This window comes from Cucumis melo, chromosome 3, assembly GCF_025177605.1.
Source record: "Cucumis melo cultivar AY chromosome 3, USDA_Cmelo_AY_1.0, whole genome shotgun sequence".
Classification (NCBI taxonomy): Eukaryota; Viridiplantae; Streptophyta; class Magnoliopsida; order Cucurbitales; family Cucurbitaceae; genus Cucumis; species Cucumis melo.
Genome location: NC_066859.1, coordinates 25,945,525 through 25,960,001, shown reverse-complemented (window position 1 = coordinate 25,960,001; position 14,477 = coordinate 25,945,525). Strand labels below are relative to the sequence as shown.

General features: G+C 31.1%; 2 protein-coding genes across 3 annotated transcripts; both read left to right on the top strand.

The window, feature by feature from the left end:
- The first annotated feature begins 773 nt into the window (after positions 1-773).
- Positions 774-3,912, top strand: LOC103488416 (eukaryotic translation initiation factor 5-like). 2 transcript variants are annotated; one of them, XM_008447137.3, is made up of 2 exons: positions 774-968; positions 1,902-3,912. In XM_008447137.3, the coding sequence occupies exon 2, from the start codon at positions 2,236-2,238 to the stop codon at positions 3,568-3,570; it is 1,335 nt and encodes a 444-aa protein (XP_008445359.1). In that variant the 5' UTR covers positions 774-968; positions 1,902-2,235; the 3' UTR covers positions 3,571-3,912. The 2 variants fall into 2 exon arrangements, with proteins under 2 accessions (XP_008445359.1, XP_008445360.1); XM_008447138.3 differs by having other exon boundaries at positions 812-963.
- Positions 3,913-7,534: 3,622 nt separating this feature from the next.
- On the top strand, positions 7,535-10,975 carry LOC103488417 (auxin response factor 17). The gene is made up of 3 exons (XM_008447139.3): positions 7,535-8,855; positions 9,475-10,145; positions 10,729-10,975. The coding sequence occupies exons 1-2, from the start codon at positions 7,824-7,826 to the stop codon at positions 10,087-10,089; spliced, it is 1,647 nt and encodes a 548-aa protein (XP_008445361.2). The 5' UTR covers positions 7,535-7,823; the 3' UTR covers positions 10,090-10,145; positions 10,729-10,975.
- Positions 10,976-14,477: the final 3,502 nt, after the last annotated feature.

The window sequence follows — 14,477 nt, the reverse complement described above, 5'->3', positions numbered from 1 at the left end:
AGAAAAGTAGGCTTCAGTTTTAGTAGCATGATTCTCAGGCGCGAACGAACCAAGAGGGTCTACAAGAATTGGGCACAAAGAATTTTTGATATGGAAGCGAAAGTTCTTATCTTTCAAATGAAAAAGAGTACAACGAAGTTTATAAAGGGTTCAAAGTATATTTCAGAATAAAGGCTAAAAAATTAATTTTACACTCAAAAAATAGAAAAAGCTATAAAAGACTCTCTCCTTGTTCATTGAGGCTAGTAAAAAAAATATAGTCATCCTCGTGCATTTTTTTAGTTTGTTGCGGTAAATATTTTGACCTTTTGTTATATCTATGAAATTTTTTCAATTATAAATTATATATTTAAAAATAAAAAAATACAAATTAAAAATGGTAAAAAATAAAACATCAATTTTTTTTCCAAGTATAATGAATTTGTAACAAAAAAAAATAAAATTTGTGAGGTAACTTCTCAAGAATGGTTGCTTCGCCTTTTCCTTTAAGTCATACCTTAACTACAATTACAACAATGCGCGCCGATATTTTCACATTTCCATTTCTGCCCTCATATATTTATTACAATTACCATATTGGACAAAAACATATTCTTCAAATTTATGTCGTTACTCAAAATATTCAAGAATCCAGAAACGTCGATAGCAATAGCGACTACCGAGGACAATTTCGTAAATACAACACAACTTTTGGGCAATTTTGTCCCTCATTTCGGTTAAGCTCTAAATGCAAATATCTATATATTTTTTTTAAATTTTATTAATTTAAAAATTGTTTTCACAAAAGTTTGCCCTAATTGGTGACGTGTAGGGTTTTCTTTCTACCATTCCTTTAAGCGTGTATATAAGCCCTTTCCTTCTCCCCATCAAAATCCCATCGGCTTCTTCGTCACCGCGAAAACAAGAGCCAAAGACTCTCAGGATCAGTTTTTTTTTTTTCTCCTATCACGACCATTCATCACTGTAAGGCAAGAATTTTTCTTTGTTTTTCTTGTTTGATCTAACTTCATCACCGTTTCTTGTTGATTTATTGTCCTTGATTTGTTGTTTTTGTTATTCTTCGAATCGATTATAAGTAATTGATGATTGTTTTGTCTCCGATGTCTTTGATTTAATGAAATCCTTAGGATCGGTACTCCGATTATAGATTTCTGATGGAATTTTGTGAGTTTCTTGCCGTATTGTTCAGATCTGTAGGTTTACTTCTTTGTTTGGTATGTTTTTCTATATTGCATCCTTGATCGGAATGGAAATTATTATCGGCGTTTTGGATTGGTTTTTGTTTATGTAAAGCTGATGAGACGATAGTTGAATCTTATCTGTGAATTCGATTTTTATTATTCTTTCTATCTAGGATTTCATTTAGGTTTGGGATATTCGTTGTATCCGTTTGTGTTTAATTTTGTATTGCGTTTCGTATTTGTTTATCACTTCAAAGTTTGGATTATTTATTTTCTAGTTGTAAATGATAGTCTGCGTTTATCTAATAAGATGTGTGTTAAATCGGGGACTGAAGCTTCAAGCTAGATTCTCTTTCATTTTGTGTCTGATTGTAAGATTTAGAATGTTTTCCATTTTGTGTATGATTGTAAGATCATTTTCCTCTTTTAGAACTTGCTCGATTTAATTTGGATTGCCGGTCAATATTTTCACTGGTCTTAGATGGAATTTAAAATTAGTCCATTGAGATTACGAATAATATATTTATGCGCGATCGTTTTCACTTGAATGATGTATTTATGTCGACCTTGAACGTGTTTAAGTTCTGATTATTCATTCTGAAACAATATTTGTTCTAGACCTTTATTTCCTAATAATTTTTTTTCTGTTTTCTTGTAATATGGTTCTGTTCAACCTTGGTCATAAGGTAATCTTGCTTATTATTTGTTCTTAATCCTCAGGAAGTTGGCCATTCGGTCTGCTGTTCTGTAGTTCAAAGTGGAGGGCGTTACGTTTGAAACTCCTTTTATGTCTGAACGGGCCTCTCTCTTTTTGTCATCGATTGGATTGCTTGGAGAGTATTGTCCTACGTCTAGGAAAAAGATCAGTTGTGCTGAGACTATTGGCTGCATGCATCTTGAGTTGCTAGGAGTTCATAGAAAAGCACGTGGTCTTGGTTTCCATTTTATGCGGTCTTTCCCAGCTGCTCAAAGAGCATCAGGACTTTTTGAAGATACTGCTACTTCTACCTATCTTTTCTAACTAGAACTTGCAGTATTTCTGTATTTTAACAACATGGCGTTGCAGAATATTGGTGCCTCGAACCGCGATGATGCCTTCTATAGGTATAAAATGCCTAAGATGGTTACTAAAATTGAAGGTAGAGGTAATGGCATCAAGACTAATGTAGTTAACATGGTGGAAATTGCAAAGGCCTTGGGCAGACCTGCCTCCTACACTACCAAGTACTTTGGATGCGAACTTGGTGCACAATCCAAGTTCGATGAGAAAACTGGAACTTCTCTTGTAAATGGTGCACATGAGACTGCAAAGCTGGCTGGTCTTCTTGAAAACTTCATCAAGAAATATGTTCAATGCTATGGATGTGGCAACCCTGAGACTGAGATAATCATCACGAAGACGCAGATGATCACTATGAAATGTGCTGCCTGTGGATTCATATCTGATGTCGACATGAGAGATAAACTCACAACATTTATTCTCAAGAACCCACCTGAACAGAAGAAGGGATCAAAAGACAAGAAAGCGATGAGGAGGGCTGAGAAGGAACGGCTTAAGGAGGGAGAGGCTGCCGATGAGGAGCAGAAGAAAATAAAAAAGGATGTTCTGAAAAAGAAAAGCACTACTACAAAGGATGCTGTAACCAAAGTTCCAAGCAAGAAAAAGAATAATGGCTCAGATGAAGATCATTCTCCAACTCGTAGCCATGCCGGTGATAATGACCAAGCAGCCGATGACGAAGATGATGACGATGTGCAGTGGCAAACAGATACTTCTTTAGAGGCGGCCAAGCAGCGTATTCAGGAGCAGTTGAGTGCTGTCACTGCTGATATGGTCATGCTCTCGACTACTGAAGAGAACAAGTCGTCAAAGAAGTCATCTGAGCATGAGAAGTCTGCAGCCAATGGTAACAAGAATGGAAATGGAGTTTCTACACATGTTTCCCTCATTCAAGAAATCAAAGATCATTTGAAGAAAGGTTCCTCCACAACCGATCTCAAATCGTTCTTGGAATCCCTCTCTGGAACTCGCCAAGAGATTGTGAACGCCTTGGTCGAGGCTCTATTTGATGGTGTTGGCAAAGGCTTCTCTAAGGAAGTAGTGAAAAAGAAGAAGTTCCTTGCTGTAGTCGCTGCTGAGGAAGGATCACAGATAACTCTTCTACGCTCCATCGAATCTTTTTGTATCAACACAAGTCCAGAGGCGGGTAAGGAGGTTGCCCTTGTCCTGAAATCATTATATGATGGCGATGTAATAGAGGAGGAATTCGTACTAGAGTGGTACAAGCAGGGTGTGGCTGGTGCAAACAAAAGCTCTCAAATCTGGAAATACGTAAAGCCTTTCATCGAATGGCTCCAAAATGCCGAGTCGGAGACGGAAGAAGAGTAAGAATAATATTACTGCACTCCTTTTTGTTATGGTATCCACTGCCTGTGCGTCAGGGCTTTTAATTTTACTGTCATAGCTTTTTGTTTAGCATTTCTGGAATAAGGGATTATCGTTTGTTCCATTGTGTTGTGCTCATGTCTCTGTGTTCGCTTTCGGTGTGTTTGGGTTATATGAACCTCGTCTTTGAACAATGGTATTGTGTTTGTTGTTTCTTCAACTAGTAGCGTGTCACCTCTTTAGAGACCTGCTTTTGAGTCTTTATCGAACAATGTGGTATTTCTGTTCCTTGTTTCTTTGGATCTGCTGTTTAGTTTCAATAATATTACGTTTTAGTCCTTTTACAATATGCTTATTTTGCTTCGTAAACTAACTTTTAACATTTTAGTTAATTAAACTTTCCATATTCTTAAAATTTTTATCAATGTAATCTTACCGTCTATAAATGAAATTTATGTTTGATAATTTTTAAAACTTAGGATTTGTTAGAGGATGTTTAGATAATGCATTGGTAAGTTTTGACATTGATATTAGATTTTATACATAAATAGTATGTTTACCTACCATATGAACTCAAATCTAGCTCAACTTACGATTTAATTGAGAAACAAATGTGTATATATCAAATATAATTCAAACATATTGTTAACAACTTTTTGATAATGTGTTTTGGGACTTGTGAGCGTTTATTAGAGTGCTATAAGTATCCGAATGATCCGTCAAATTTAAAAAAAAAACCTAAGATCCTAAGAAATTTGTGAAGAAGAGAGGTAATTTGGTCTTATTTTTCTATATTTATTTTTCATTTGGTTTGTTTGTAATTATTCGAATGTGATAGATATCTGATGTCGAATCTCGTATCTTGTATTTCATGAAATAAAGCATTCATTTAAAACGGGAAATTTAAAGGTCATCTTGGAATATCTATGTGATATTCTTTTACCATAAAAGTTATACTTTAATAAAGCTTATGATATTAAAAAAGAGTAAAGCTTATGATATTAAAAAAGAGAGAGAGAAAAAGGAATTTAGTTTATATTTTGAGGACATTAAGATAATCTGTTGTTCCCAATAAGCAGTACTATTTTTAAGGCGGTGGCTGATAATGCGACACCACTCAATTACTCTCTATTTGTAATGTGACTCAATTAACTCTCTATTTGTAATGTGTTTAATTAAATGGAAATTGTAGTTTGCATTACTGATAGTAACAGTAACAATAATAATAATAATAATAGTAATAATGCATTTATCAAATTAAAAACTTTCAATGACATATAAGCATATTTTTCAAACTGATAACTATTAATTTGAGAAAATATGCATAAAATCGAAAATGTTTATAAGAAATAGTGAATTGAACGTGAGTTTTTGTTTTTGTTATGTTTGTTGTTATTTTGATTTTTTTTTCTTTTTACATTTATGTAACAATGCCTTGAGTAAATGTAATAACTAATTAACTATTTAATTATCTATTTAGTTAACTTCCAAGTATGGCTCAATTAACCATTGTTTGTTTGTTATTGTTTTCCTTTTCCATAGAGCTTCAAAAAAAAAAAAAAAAGGATTTTTCAGTGAACTTAATACAAAAGAAATATTGATAATATTATTATATATATATAAAAAAAAAAAAGACAGCATTTAGCTTAGAAGTTTTATGGATATCCTAAGTTTTATATTCCACAAGGATTAACTCTAATAGAGATGCCGATAGATCAAACAATTTATTATAATTAAGTTTATTCTACTTTCTGTCTATCAAAGAGAAATCATAACAATAGGTAAATTGATAAAATATTTATACTTTAATAAATAAATGCTTTTTCCATGAAATGCAAATAGTTTATTTTTTTTAATCTTATTTTTTATATAAAAACTACTATTAAAACACAGATTTAGAATCATAATCATTTCTATTTTGAGAGGTTTTGGTCTTTATTCTTAATGAAAATATTAATCACGGCTTAAGAAGCACCAACATTTTTAAGATTGCGAATTGTTGGTATCGGACACGTTTTCGATACTGACCCATCCCAACACACCACCAACACGTCTCCGACATGCTAGTTGGTGTGTTGATTTTTAAAAAAGAAAAATTTAGGCATGACTCTAACTTGATGGGAGAAAAAAAAAAAAACCCATAGAAATGGCTCATTATCCAGCACAATGACAATAATTATTAGGTTTCTTTATTTTATGGCTTTAAACTTGTTATTCTTGTGTAATATGTTTTGAGACATGATATATATTTAATCTTTTTATTTAAAAATTGATGTGTCCACGACATGTCATGTCCTACCTTTTTGAAAAAATGGTGTGCTACGGTGTTGTCGTGTCGCATGTCGGTATCCGTACTTCCTAGATTATTCACAGCTTTGAATAATTAAGTTTAGTTTGGTTCTCTCAACGTTAAGTTTAGTTCATTCTTTTTGTTTATTATTAAGTTTTGTTATTAATTAGTATTTTAGCTCTAATTTTTTATAATATATTTACACATTATACTTTTATTTACGAAAATTATTACTATTGTTTAGTCAATTTTGATAAAAAATTAAATGGAAAAATATAAAAAAATAGCAAAATTGACAAAATATAACAAAATTTTAGATTCTATCACTAATAATAATTGATACGAAGTGACATTGATAGAAGTTTATTGATAAAATACAAAATTTTGCTATATGTTGTAGATATTTTAATATATTTTGTTATTTCTGAAAAAGATCCAAAATTAAATTTGAGAGGGTAAGTTTAAAATGAAAATTTGTCAAAAATAGAAAATCGACAAAATATTTATCCTTCCTAGAAAAATCAAGAGTAATATTATTTTTCTATGAAGTATAAATAGTTTTAAAAAGATCTAATTTAAAATTTATTAAAAATATATACACTAAGATGAATATTTAAAAGTATTAAAACTAAAATTGAACAAACATTAATGTATAAAGACTAAAATGATATTTTAATATTATTATTTTTAATACAACAACATTAGTCATGTTTGATAACCATTTCTTTTTACTCAGTAAAATTCAAACTTATTTTTTCCTAATTTCTTATAATTGTTTGCATCTTTATTTAGCAAAAGAGTAATTTTGGTAATGAAATTAAAAGAATTCTTTTTAAAATTTTGATTTATTTTTTTAAATATTGATAAAAAAATAGACAATTAAATATAAAATTTAAAGATGAAATCTTAATTTAGAAAAAAGAAAACAACATCCAAAAATCAAATAGAAAAACACAGTTACAGTTAATTATTAGTTGGTTGAATCAAAATTAAAAAGAAAAGTAATTAATTTGATTCAATTATCCACGGTTAGAATTATCCAATTTTTCTTTAAATTTAATTGGGACACGTGTCAATTTGTATTTGTATTTAATTTAATTTAAATTTAAATCCAATAATTTGTAATAGTTTAAAAATTTATTATTGAATGTAATTTAATTATTTAATAAACGAATATGTTATCCAAAAACAATATCTATTATTTAAAAGTTTTAAAATCTAGGAGGGAATCTAAGATTTTGAATGGGTAATAATAAGATTTGTTTTTAATTGAACTCTAAAAATTTTAAATCTCAATTATAAATAAATGAATAAAAATTTAAAAGAAATTAAGATTAAAATAATATTGTAGTCCTATACTTTAGTCCTAATCTATTTTAGTCTATTGTTGATAATAACATTCTTTCGAATTTTGTTTTTAGTTTATCTTAACGTCTTTATGGTTTTTTTTTAATATTTAAAAATAAAAGATATCAAAGTCTTGGAAATAAATATATAATTTAAATAAAAAAAATAAAGTAGTAATTAAAGGAAAAAGAAGAAAAAGAAAAATAAAAAGACCAAAAGAGTTTAACAAAAATCAGAATCATAGTCAATCTGTCGGGGGCAAAACCGTAAAGTCATCCCATTTTAAAGGCTTTCCGTTACGTAAGTCTGTTCTTTCTCCCGTTGCCGATTCCTGTTTCTCCGACCCAATACGCCATTCTCTTCTCTCTTTCTTCAAAATGTTTACAAATCTTTTGTAGAGAGAGAGAGAGGGATGAACACGAAGAAGAAGATGAAGACATAGTCACAGTTCTTTCCCAAATATCTCTCTCATCATCCCCAAATTCTCTCTATAACAACATAAACCCTAACACACAATTTCGTCATCTCAAACTCTCTTTCTTAATTTTGTTTGCTTTGCCCTAACAATTAAACAATTTTCCATTGTTCGTTGTTCGATCACCGCCGGTTCAATTCCGGCATGATGGACCCAAATCTTTGGCGTGCTTTTTCCGGTAATTCTGCTCATATCCACACTGTCGGTTCTGAAGTTTACTATTTCGTTCAAGGACATCTTGAACAAGCTACTTACGTTCCGACACTTTCTCGGTCTGTTCTTTCTAACCCTACTACTAAATGTATCGTTTCTGCTGCTGATTACACTGCGGATCCACTTACTGATGAGGTCTGTCTTAAGTTCAATCTTAATCCAATTCCTCCTGGTCAGAGTGTGTCTCAAGTGGTTCATCCATTTAGTGGTGGTGATGATGGTAATGGGCAGCGGAATAGAATTGAGAAGTTCGCTAAGGTTCTTACGTCATCTGATGCTAATAATGGCGGTGGATTTTCTGTGCCGCGGTATTGTGCCGATTCTATTTTTCCTCCGTTGAATTATCAGGTTGAACCGCCGGTACAGACTTTGGCGATTACTGATGTTCATGGAGTTGTTTGGAATTTTCGTCACATTTACCGTGGGACGCCGAGGCGGCATTTGCTTACTACTGGGTGGAGTAAGTTCGTGAATCATAAGAAGCTGATTGCTGGTGATGCTGTCATTTTCGCCAGGAATTCTAACGGGGATATGTTTGTTGGCATTCGTCGAAGCTCTAAGAGCATTGGGGGCGGTGATTGCAGCAAATGGAATAGCCAGGTTGGTGGAGGAGGAAGGTGCAATGTGGAGGAGAAACGTTCTGGAGATAGAAGTCCTGCCGTTTTCACCCGGACTAATATTGGGAAGGTGCCGGCCGAGACTGTTGCTCATGCTGCGGAGTTAGCCGCGGAATTTAAGCCGTTCGAGGTGGTTTATTATCCTAGGACTGGTACGTCTGAATTTGTTATACCAGCTGAGAAAGTGAACAATTCGTTGAATTATCAGTGGTATCCTGGAATAAGAGTGAAAATGCCTGTGGAGACGGAGGATTCTTTGAAGACGCAATGGTATCAAGGGACTGTAACCTCAGCATCTGTTCCTGCTCACGGTCCTTGGAAGGGTTCTCCATGGCGTATGCTTGAGGTAAAACTTTCCTTTGCTAACCTATTTACTTTTGAATCATTTCTATTTTCTTTCCTTTGTTAGTTGAATTTTGCTTCGTTTGATTGCTTGAGTCTCTCAATCGTTTTCTTTGTATTTATCTTTAGCTGTAGCTTCTTATGTTTTCAATTATTGTTGAACATGCATCGTGTATAGTGTCTGGATTATTTGGTGTTGGATAATGTGGGGTTTGGTTGCTAGGTGTGTTATCACTTATCAGGTTGGTTGATCTGATAAAATGTGCTTGTAAGTAAATGTGTAGCTCTGTTGGGTTATATATCACGGCTTTGGTGGTTGAGACAGTTCTTAAACAATTGATTTAGTTGGATGACTCTTGAGTACTTTTGTTATATAAACATACCAGATAACAAGCCAACATAAGAGAATTCCAATAGGATGTCTTTTTTGTAAGTGCGAAACACGAATTTTGGGAGCTGCTGATTTAGTCAAATGAATCTGGGTGTTGCTTAAAATGGGGGGTGTCCTCTTTTTCCTTATCAGTTTGGAATTTACATTTCATGTGGTTCTTAGAAGTTCTTTACCACCATTTTTTATCATTATTTTTCTTTCTTTCATGTAATTTCTTTTTTTCCCGTCTTAGGTTACATGGGAAGAAACTGATGCTCTGCAGAGTGCTAAGTTTGTGAGCCCTTGGGAGGTTGAACTTGCTTCGCCCTCTCCTCCCATACCCCCTCCTCTTCACTCAGCAAAGAAGTATAGAGGTCCACAAAAATCTGGGATGGTGAATAGTGAAGCTGATCTGTTTTCACCTATGATGAGATTCGGTGATTCAACAATGGGGCAATTCAATCAATCATTGTTGAGTTTTAACTCTTTTCCTGCTGGCATGCAGGGAGCCAGGCAAAATTTTTTCCGTGAATCTGGGTCATTCAATGCATATAATGAAATTTCTCCACCAACATCTGATGAAAATTCTATGTTCAAGCTGAACACAGTGCCAAAGACACAAACGGTGTCTACTGATCTCCATATTGGTAGTGTGCAATCGGATACCTTATCACCTGATAGTCAGGCTAGTGTTCTTTCCTTTGCCACAGGAACAGCTGAGAACCAGAGCTGCAACTCAACTAAAGCTGGAGTAAATTCATTCCAATTGTTTGGTCAAATCATCTATATGAGTCCTCCTGTCGAAAAAGAAATTGACAATGGTGCTGACAGTGATGATGGTGACAAGAAGCGTAAACAGTGCAATTGATAATGTCTTAGTAAATGGTAGTTACATCTTTGTCTTGCGTAGAAGCAGCTGTACAGGTACGCATGTTTTTCTATCCTTTATACTTTGGCATGTTGATAATGAAATGTGAATAAGTTAAGAAGTTACTTTATGGATAAGTTAAAAGTATATAATGTGTTCTCGAATATCATTCTTTAATACTTACTGTGACGATAATGCTTTTATTCCAACATATTAACTTTCCTTCTTCACCTTATAAGCCTCTTTCATTAAGTTTTGTCAAATGGATGCCAAAGTCTATGACTGACTGATTATAGTTATTTTTATCCAGTCAAATAGTAACTTAGAGAAGGATACTTCTTCTAATAATATACAAAAAAGAAGAGGTTTGAATATGTTGAATGTTTAGGCAATTTTTAGTAGTGCCCTCTGAAGAAGGGTTAATCTCTTTTTTCTTTGTAACCACCATTCCCCCATTTCTCACGCACACTAGTTGAACTCTTAGTTACTTGTAATCTCCCTTCTCTGTTCTTTCTGATTTTTCTGGTTAGTATAATAATTCAAGTCTTTGTAAAACTTATATCATGTTTGATAAGCATGAGAAGAGAATTTGTGTTGAAGACCGTTGACTATTGTTTTTGGTTCTCTTGGTGTATGCAGGTACTTGAGCTAGGCAGGAAGCTGACGACAATATCAACATCTGTAGCTGATTGTTTTACTTTTATCCTATGGTAGTTTGTTTAGTCTGACCTCAAAAAGTCTAGACTCTTTGAATTTTTATTGACGTTTTTGTTTTGTTTTGTTTTTTTTTTCATGTTCGACATGACAATGCTTTGGATCTTGTTGAACCGTTTTAATGTTTTTTCTAGTGTGGAATTGAATGGTTGAAACTTGAGAACTTGAGACATGATTTGTTCTTGATTTTGATTGTGCAAGTGTATGTGGTTTTTTTTAATTGAATTTTTTTTGTTTATGAAAAACGTGGTTTTAATGGGATGATGTTTTTTATTACTCTAAAAGTAGAGTAAAAGATGTAGGAATTAAATTTATGTGAGTTGGTGATGAATGCGGCTGCCCTTAATGTTCTGAAACAAATTTATTAATAAAATAGGTTGTTACATTGTTGAAAAATGTCATGTATCTTAACTAACAAATGTTCTCTCTTTTGGACACTTTTTCTTTTCTTGTTTGAATATGACATCATTGAGGTACATTTGTCTTTATTATTAATGCTTATGCTTTGCTATTGTATGCTGATGTTGGTTTCTAGAATATGACCCTCTTAAATGTGTTTGAGAAAACATTTGAATTCCTTCATAGTCCAAATAAATTCTAAATACTTTGTTTTTGAGTAATTAATACTTCCCCTACATTTTGAAAACAGTTTTCAAAAGTAGCTAAACAAATAAACAGAGAAAATAAATGGAATTGATGTTTATATGATTAATTTTTACCGTAGAATAGTTACTAAACGTGGATTTTTTTTTGTAATAGTTATTTGTTATATTTTTTTTGAACCTTTTATTTTTAAGATGAAGGATTATGTCAATATTAATAAGTCAAAGTTCCACGTTGGCAATATACATCAAAGTTTTTGTTCTTTTTAGCTTTTGAAAATGAATTTTGGTCCTTTCCAAATTTTTAAAATAAATTTTATACATGAGGAAAATTCTTTAATAAAAATTAAAAGCTACATTTTAAGAAAGGGATATTTTGTAAATAATTCTATTTTGTATTTTATTCATAGCCAATTCTATTTTAAGAAATTTAGTAAATGAAGTGTAATGCTAAAACTTTATTAGAGGGATCAAATTGATAATTTTGGATATACAAAAACTAACATGTACTAAATTATTTATTAATTTCTTTTTTCAGCTATAGTATGAAATATTGAACCTTGTAAATAGCTACCACATTATTCACCATAATACATTTACGTATTCCCTCTGGTCTCGAAGTCTATAATACTTTCCGATTTGATTCTAGTTTTTTAAAATTAAATACAATATTAGAAGGTAAACAAAGAAATGATGATGTAACATCCTAGAATTCTGACTTTATTTTTATTTTTTAAATTTCAATTGCGTCTAATTTATAGTGAACACTATAAAGTAAATTACATTACGAACATTATACTAAACATTATTTCCATTACAATAGAATAAGATTGTTAATAGGTGTTGTTCACACGAGATTTCTTGGAGAAATTTGATTCGTGGGGTTGAACTAATGTTAATTTCATACGATGTGGTTTTAGAATTAGAGAAAGCGGCATCACTTTTGGCTGAATTTGAAGAACCGGAGCAAGTGATTTCTAACTCTCTGAGAGAAACTTGTTTATCAAAAATTTCCAACTCTTATTTATAGAGTTGTCTTGTGGGACTTAGACCTAGTCTGGTCCATGGACCATATTTCAATCATATGCATTGGCTTATATTTAATTTTGAACTAAATTAAGGTTTTTTGTTAAGTTGAATTTTAGCTTAACTAAATAATATTTAATTGAACCAAAACATTATTAAAATCATCTAATTCGTCCTTAAATTTAATTTGAGACACATCCAAATACAATTATTTTAGTAAATGACGTGTCAATTTGTAATTTATTCTAAAATTTCTTATTTAACAAGGGTATTAGCCGGTAAACGTGGCTTCTAATTACTATCCACTAAAATAATTTACATTAAAAAGGAAAAATATGTCTAAAATAGTGATTATATGGACAAAACTTTATATATTAAAAATCTTTGTGATAGGTTGATTTTATATTAATCAAATATCTTACAAGCATGAAATATATATTCTTAGTTAAATGGATAAATGTTCATATCAATTGTACTTCAAAAAACAAAGTTTCTATATGAAGAATGAACAAAGAATCAGTCAAATGGACAAATTAAGGTATTTACATAGTTGGGAGGGTCTTTTCAAAAATATAAAAAAGCAGCAAAAGCCGACAATTTCAAAAACAAAAAAAGCGCAAAGGTTCAGTACCAAAAAATGCTCCGTCAACCACGCCGTCAATAACGTGGGCGTAATATATTTGCGATTGTTTAGATAGGGTTATAATTTATACACGACTACAATTTATACGCGAGTTTAAATATGGCTACAATTTATCTTTTTAATTCCATCTTTTAATTTTGTTACATTCATTTGGGGACCCAAATCTAAATGTTTTTTTTTAAAAAAAATTGGTACATAATTTTTTTAATTTTTTGGTACACCACCGTTTAGATTTATTTACACGATCGTTTACATTTTGCTACTCCAATCCAAATGATTTTTTTTCAAGCTTTTGTTTTTTTTACATTTGGCTACTACTCCAATATAAATGATTTTTTTCAAGATTTTTTATACAATTGTTTACATTTGCTTACTTCAATTTAAATGATTTTTTTCAACATTCTTTGTCTTATCAACCGTCGTTTAGATTTGGTTACACAAATGTAAACGCCTAAAAACGAAAAGAAGAAAGACGATCGAAATATTAAACGACGTAAAAAAGAATAGAAAAGAAGAAAATGTAAATATTAAACGATGTAAAAAATAATAAAAAAAAGAAGAAAGGCGGTTGAAAGAAAAGAAATCACAAAATCAGAAAAGAAGAAATAAGATGAAAAGAAATCGCAGTGAAAAAAAAAAAAGAAATACGATGAAAAGATTTAACGACGTAAAAAAATAATTGAAAAATAAGAAAGATGATGGAAATAAATCGTAGAAAAAAAGAAGATGAAAAGGATAAAGAGGACGAAAGAAATCGAAAAGGAAGACGAGAAAAGAAATCGTGAGTAGGAGAAGGAGAAACTGAAATATTTAAAAAATGGTAACTTTATAGTTTTGTTACATTTAGGTAAATTTTTCTAATTGGAATTCTTACTCTTTGCCCTCATTTCATACTTTCACATTTGGAACAAAAAACGATCATAAAATTTAAAAACACAACGCTAAAAATGAAATTGATATCCATGATACCTATTTAGAACTTTAGGGTAAAAATAAAATATTTTTTATTATTATTAGAAAAAATTACCTTTTTAATTTGTAGATTTTGATGGATATACGCGTTTGATTCATAAGTTTTAAAAATAAATCTTTTTAGTTCTTAGGTTTATAAGAGTAGATTCATCTTGGTTTCTAAATTTCATAATGTATCTTTTTAGTCGAGTTTTAAAAAAAAATTGTCGAAAATAGAATATATAACAAAATATTTACACTCAAATCAAGTGTAATGAATCTTATTTTTTAGTAATTTTATTTTATAAGGTGTAAATAGTTTATTATTTTTTTTCTATCTTATAAAAAACATCTTTTCATAATATTTTTTCTAAAATAAGTTTAAAAGAATCCTCAAATAATTTTATATTTTTATTATAAATAATTATTTGAAATTTTAAATTAGAAGAATA

Excerpts from the sequence above, each read along its gene's own strand:
- LOC103488416 (XM_008447137.3), top strand. The coding sequence starts at position 2,236 with ATGGCGTTGCAGAATATTGGTGCCTCGAACCGCGATGATGCCTTCTAT.
- LOC103488417 (XM_008447139.3), top strand. The coding sequence starts at position 7,824 with ATGATGGACCCAAATCTTTGGCGTGCTTTTTCCGGTAATTCTGCTCAT. Across the intron at positions 8,856-9,474 it reads CTCCATGGCGTATGCTTGAG|GTTACATGGGAAGAAACTGA; the intron begins GTAAAACTTTCC and ends TTCCCGTCTTAG.